At 56.8% G+C, this 6,268-nt stretch overlaps 1 protein-coding gene across 1 annotated transcript in view; it reads left to right on the top strand.

The window, feature by feature from the left end:
* The window catches only part of TNS4 (tensin 4), a 17,606-nt gene that overhangs the window by 4,768 nt on the left and 6,570 nt on the right, over positions 1 to 6,268 (top strand). Inside the window, exons 2-4 of the mRNA XM_017746121.1 lie at positions 1,463 to 2,082; positions 5,639 to 6,065; positions 6,224 to 6,265. Of these exons, the coding sequence (XP_017601610.1) occupies positions 1,590 to 2,082; positions 5,639 to 6,065; positions 6,224 to 6,265 (962 nt within the window). The 5' untranslated portion in view covers positions 1,463 to 1,589. The remainder of the gene's footprint in view (positions 1 to 1,462; positions 2,083 to 5,638; positions 6,066 to 6,223; positions 6,266 to 6,268) is intronic.

Below are 6,268 nucleotides of genomic sequence, written 5' to 3'. Positions count from 1 at the left end.
TGCCTCGCCGGGGGCCGGGTGCGGACAGCAGCAGCAGCAGCAGCAGACAGCAGCGATGTTTTGCTTCTAATTCCCTACGCTTCATGAGCCCGGGGTATCCCGGGTGTCTCTCTAGCAAGATGTGGGGCTTCTCCAGGGTTACGTAACTCATCCAGGACACAGCTGCCCTATTTTGAGCCACCCTCCGTACCTGCTCTCAACACCTGGCGGGGCAATTAGTCACCGATTACAGACAGTGACTCAGGGCACCAGCCCAGCTCCTTCCCGCGCCCACGGGGCTGAGGGACTGGCTGCCTCGGAGCAACGTGTCTCGTTCCTAATCCTGTGACTCCATCGTTAATCAGCCCAGGATAAGAGAGTAAATAAGTCCAGCATTGGAGACTGGTGCCGGACAGGACAAATATTTTATGAAGTGTGCCCCTCTGTTTGTGAGTGCCACGCACCAAATCCGCGGATGTGGAGAGGGAGCCCTGAGCTGTGGGATTAACTCCTGCCAGCAAACCTTTGACTCTGGATCTCTGGATACCCCGTGGTGCCCACCAGCGATGCCCTCCCCAGGGACCAGAGAGGACGGTGTGGTGCTGACACAGGGAATGTGCTGGATGTCCCCCACACGGAGATGCCGGGCTTGGCTGCCACAGTGGGTGTTGAGGGGGACGGGGTTGTTGTCCTCATCCCAAGCCAAAGCAGTGAGGGTCCCTCTGAGTTCGGTGCCAGCGCACTGCTGAGGGACAGCTCCCGCCAAGCAGGAGGAGAGCAGCAGCTGGGGGAACCCCATTTGATTGCTGATGCAGCAGGACAACTTCCCCACCTCCAAACAGCGTTCCAAGGCCCTTTTTCCCAGACCCCAGAGGGAAGCTGACTTCATTCCATAGGGGCTTATAATGGGGAATAAAAAAATACTTTCCTCCTAAAGCGAAGCCAGGGAGTATTCAAAATGTATCTGCAGTCAGATTCCTCGAGCAGCACCATGACTGAGGCTACAGCCACGTCCGCAGGCTTCCAGACTTGTGTTGTACCAGGAAAATAAAATCCTGGATTAGCTGTACACCCACTTGCAGCACACTGCCCTGGCAGGCAGCTCCGGCTCTCTGCCCCGCAGGGCTCCAGGCTTGCTGGCTGCCCTTGGATGGCTCCTGAGGGTCAGGGTCCCATGGGAAGTCTGTTAGAGCCTTCATTTCATTCTTAATCCAGAAAATTAGCAAATAAAAGCAGGATTCTGTTTTAGGCCTTTGAATCCTGAAAAGCTGCTCCCAATGAGTCTTTCATGTGCTTGCCCAGCTGCTGCTGTGGCACCAGGAGCAGAGGCTGGAGGGGGTGGAAAAGCAGGACAGGGTGACTTGTTTTCATATGAGCTGAATTCCAGCTTTCACTCCAAATCCCCGTTTTTATAGACTTTTCCGCTGAAGTCTGCTCCTGCCCGGGGCATGCCTGTGTAACCGCTCCTCTCTGCATTCCTCAGATTCTTATTCTGCTGGAGACTGGATTGAAGACGGGGTCTAAGCTCCCTGGTGGAGGAAGAGGGTGAGGAGGAGGAGAAGGAGGAGGTTTCCCTTGGCCTCTAAGCTGTGAAACCGGAAAACCAAACCATGTCACAGGTCATAGAATCCCACGTGTTGCGTGTTGGACAGACTGTGTGTATTTCCTCACCGGAGGAAAGCAAGAGCCTGCACCCAGCAGGGTATCCAGGCAAGTACGTCTACTACTCCACGGAGGCCTGGACTGACCCCCCCTCCATGGTGCACCCCAAGGCTCGCCTGCTCCCCGGCGGGAGAGCGTACGGAACCCAGCCCGTGTCGGAGCATGTGGCTGCTCACATGCAGGGGAAGGGGCAGCAGAATTCCTCCTTGGAGAGACCCCCTGCCCCGTGCCAGCCAAAGGAGGAGGAGAACACCAGCATGGATCCTGAGGCTCAGCCGATGTCTCCGTCCCTGGACATAACCATAGAGACTCTCAACCAGATGATCCTAGAAATCGACCCGACCTTCCAGCCGCTGCCATGCAGGCCGGTGAAGGATGCAGCCCAGCCTGCTGCTCAGGGGGACACTGCAGCCACCAAGAAGCAGGACCCGGAGGCAATAGGTGAGGCAAAGGCAGCGCTCGGGCTGTGGAGCCAGCGAGGCTCCCGTGAAAACCCTCTGCCAGAGCCTGGGGCAGAGGGGTCGGGCACACACCTGCCCCCTGGACCCACACAAGGTCCTGGGGAGGCTGGAAATGGGCATCAGGGACATTCCTCACTGTCCCCAGCGGGATCAGCGTGGGGAACTGTTTCCTGACATCACGGTTCCACGTGAAGGAGCAGGACAGGCTGCGTATCGAAGCTCTGCCTAACTCTGGTGCTTCCATGGCCCTGTTCTGATCACTGTTAACATGTCTCCTGTCCAGCCAGCTCAAAGAGATCCAGATGGGAACAGGGAAAACAGCCTTTAGTTCTACCTGATATTCGTTTCCCTGTGTTTGGAGAAAATAATTCTCATTACAAATGGGACTTGCAGCTCTTGGAAAACTTCTAATCCTAGTTGTCATGACCAGTGACTGGCCCTGGGCTCTGGGTGCCATGTGAGCACCCTGCTCCCCTCAAGCGCAGCAGAGCCTTTCCCATGGTCACACTTGACCTGTGGGAACACATGGATTTGCAGCCAGATTTCCAGAGCCCTGGGCTAAGGTATCAAGTGTTGCACAACCATCTCATTTAAGTGTTCCCAATTCTTTCGCCAGGGAAATTCTTTTTCCAGGGCTTGTGCACTCCTCGGGCAGCATACCTGGCATAGGCAAGGCACCAGCAGCACATACCAGCCCTGTCTCTGCTCACGAGTGCCTTACGTGAACCCTTGTGCAACTCTTCCCTGTCATCTCTGCAATCCAAGCTCTGATCTGGCAGCTGCTCCTGATCCAAGTATTCCTGCATGGGCTCTTCTGCTTGTTTAGGTGTTCAGTACCCTGTGCACAGGGCAGCCCCAGCACAAGGGGAGCTGGCACTGACAGGACAGGTCTAGGGTGGTTCAGGTGCCTCAAGTCTCACTGCTTCCCAAAAGCCCTATTGCCCGTCCCTGTCTTTACACACGGAAATACCTTGGCACTCTGTCCCCAGGCCTCTTTCCAGGAAGGTCAAATGTGAGGATGTTAAAGGCAAGAAAAAAATTCATTTCTCCCTGAGTCCACATGCAAACATGAGGATGGCAGGGCTGGGGAAGGACGAGGTGGGTGTGAGGGTCCTGGCCTGCAGCAGGGCAGCAGCGCTGCAGGAACCAGGCAGTTCCAGAGCAGACAGTGTCTCTGCTTCCCGCCGGGGTGGACAGGGTGGCCTTGCAGATAAAATGCTGTGACAAAGTGCAGATTCAGCTCAGGCTGCTCAGTGCCTGACCCATTCCACTGCCCCCCTTCAGGCATCGCTCAGGGGCTGGAGCCCCAAGCAGCTCCACAGGTAACGTGCTAGTGGTTTGGAGAGTCTGGCTCCAAGTGTGGAACTGAACTTCTGGAAAGCTGGCCACGAATTCAGTGGGAAAAGCCTCACTTCAGCTTTCATTTTCTTTTCTTAGCTCTTGGTTTTTACACAAACTTCCTCCCACAGTGCAGCGTCCCTGTTCACTCACTTCCTCCTGCTCCAGCCCTGCAACCTGTGCCCTGATGTGAGGGTGGCAGGGACTGATGGTGCCCAGAGAGGCGAGAGGGGCCTGTTCTTGTCTTGTCTGGGGAAGACCATGAGGAAGCTTTAAACATGGCACTCAGTCCTGATGGGTCCCTTCCAACTCAGCATATTCTATGATTTTATGAAATGCTGCAGCAACAGGAGACCTGTTCCTGAGAGTCACAGTTCCCTCTGGATCCTGCTCATTCCTAGAGGAGAGGAGAAAGGAGTTCTCGGATCTCAGCTTGCGTGACATCTGGGCTCCGTGACTGCGGCACTTTTGCCACTCCTTGGTGCTGGAAAACTTGCCAAGGTCTTGAGCAAATATTTGAGGTTTAACCACAGGTGATAAGAGGAGCAAAGGCAGAGAAGTAGGAGGTAAAAGGCCTCATGAGCCCGGTACACAGATGCTTGTCAGTTCTTTAAAGGAAAATTAAAATCCCCGTTTCTTTCTCCTTTTGAGGAGACATTGACAAAAGCATCCGGCCAGGAGCTCGCTGCACTGATACCAGGACACGTGGCCGTGGAGCCACTCCGAGGCCAGGCACTGGAGGAGCTGCTGGTGGGAAGGCTCTGGCTCTGTCCTGCCATGGTCCAGCTGCATCCCCACTGGGCACCAGCCCTCCTGGCTCACCCAGCGCCTCCCTGGTGCTCATGGCTGGCCATGTTTATCCAATCCCTTGTTGGATTGGCACAGAGAAGGGGCTCAGGGAGTAACTTCTGTACAGACCCGTGCTTTTCCTGCTCATCCAGCTCCGTGCCCCAGAGCTCTGGCTGTTCCTTGCAGTAGCCAGGGCCAGCAGCTCCCACACAGCAGGTCCGTCAGGACCTGTCACACCCTGGCCAGGGAGCTCAGGGCTGTCAGAGCAGTTTGTCTTTGCTGCAGCAAAAAGGATTTTCCCTCTCCAAGAAACACCTTTGAGAAAAGGAACTTTCCTGAACTCCATGGCAGGGCAAGAACCAGGCACTGAAAGCAAAGCTGGGCACGTCCAGGCTGGAAGGGAGGTGCACACCTCTGGCACTGGAGTGATTAACCACCGGAGCAGCTTCTCTGGGATGTGATGAATCTGCCGTCACTGCAAGTGCTCCAGTCGAGTCTGTCTCTTGCTAAAAGGCCTCTTCCAGCTCAGCCAGAAATGCTGGCTTAGTCCAAGGAAGCCAGGACCTGACATGCATCAGGCACCCCTGGTCCTGCCCATGAGGTTCCACTGAGGGTCTTGGACAAGAGATGCTCTGTCAGGTGTGTTCCCCTGTCACTAATGGCACGTGGAGGGGCTGGAGATGCCTGGCTCTGAGCACGAATGGAAGAGAAGAAAGAATCCCACAGTAGGACACAGGCACAGAAACTGCCTTGGAAGTTACTTCTCCAGAGAGATTTGTGCAGGGTGGGAGAAAGGAGGAGGGAACAGCCAGCCCCTGCCCAGGTCTGTGCTTGCTGCCAGCATGGCTGGTCCTGTAGTGGACACCAAGAGTGTTGTAACTGCCCCTGTACCACGTGGATTTCCTCTGCCTCACTGCCACAGTGTGGATGGAAGTCCAGCTGCACCTGGGGCTGGGTGACATCCCCCTGCTCCTCTGCCCAGTCCCCTCCCAGGGTGTGCAGGGCCACCCTCTGAACCTGACATCATCCCAGGGGGAGCAGCCAGATGTTTTTCTCTTGAGTCGAGTACAAACAGAGCAGCTGCTGGAGGGAACACCCGCCTCTAGCTGCAGGTCTCGGCAGGTCCTGGCTGGGTAATGCTGGCGAGGGGGGTCTGAGCAGCCAGACATGACCGCACGTAACCCCCTTCCCTGGGAGCCTGCCAGCACTGGGGGAGTCACTGCATCTTGGGATCCGTGAGGAATCAGCCCTCACAGGGTCTCAACAAAGAGTAGTGCTGGACCCCCAGCCCTGCAGAGCGGGAGCCATAATTCACAGCAGGAAGAACAGACACGGGTTCCTCACGGAGCTTTGCTAGGGAACCCAGCTTGCACACCAGATCCTTCATGACCTCCTCTCTCTCCCTGCAGACATCAAGTACATAGAGCTGACACCAGGCAGAGCCACAGGGCCCGACGTGCCACAGGGCTCCCCCAGCCCTTCGGGCACTCCCTTCTCCAGGTCCCCACAGACCAACAGCTTCCTGCCGCAAAAAGGGGCACTCGGAGGCAAATACAGCACCAGTGACAGCGTGGTTTTCTCAAGCCCACCCGGACCCTCGAGCCCCCAGTCGGCAGCCCTGAGCTGTAGCAAAGCACCTGAGAGCACCAGCGCGCCCCAGCAGTGCCTGGCAGGACACACGGACACCATCTCCTACAGCCTCGGCGCCCTCGGCACCTCCCCAGGCGCTGACAATCTGCTGAAGCCCGTGCACGTGTTGAGGGGCCGGCAGAGGGGCAGCTGGGGGTCCCAGCTCTCCACGAGCCCTGGCTCTGACACCAGCTACATCCTGGGCAGGTAAATGCCACCTGTGCCTGGTGGAAGGGGCACAGGGCAGTAACTCAAGTCCCTCATTCCTTGGCTGGGAGGTGATGCCCTGCAGGGCTGGTGCAGTTGCTGGGGTGGTCTCTGTGTATGAACAACCCCCTGATCTCTGCTCTGTCTCCCTCCTGCAGCAGCACCCACTCGCTCCACGAGGACTCGGCTGCTTCGGCCCCTCG

This window comes from Corvus brachyrhynchos, unplaced genomic scaffold (assembly GCF_000691975.1).
Source record: "Corvus brachyrhynchos isolate BGI_N302 unplaced genomic scaffold, ASM69197v1 scaffold30, whole genome shotgun sequence".
Lineage (NCBI taxonomy): Eukaryota > Metazoa > Chordata > Aves > Passeriformes > Corvidae > Corvus > Corvus brachyrhynchos.
This window is presented reverse-complemented; position numbering and strand designations above follow the sequence as displayed.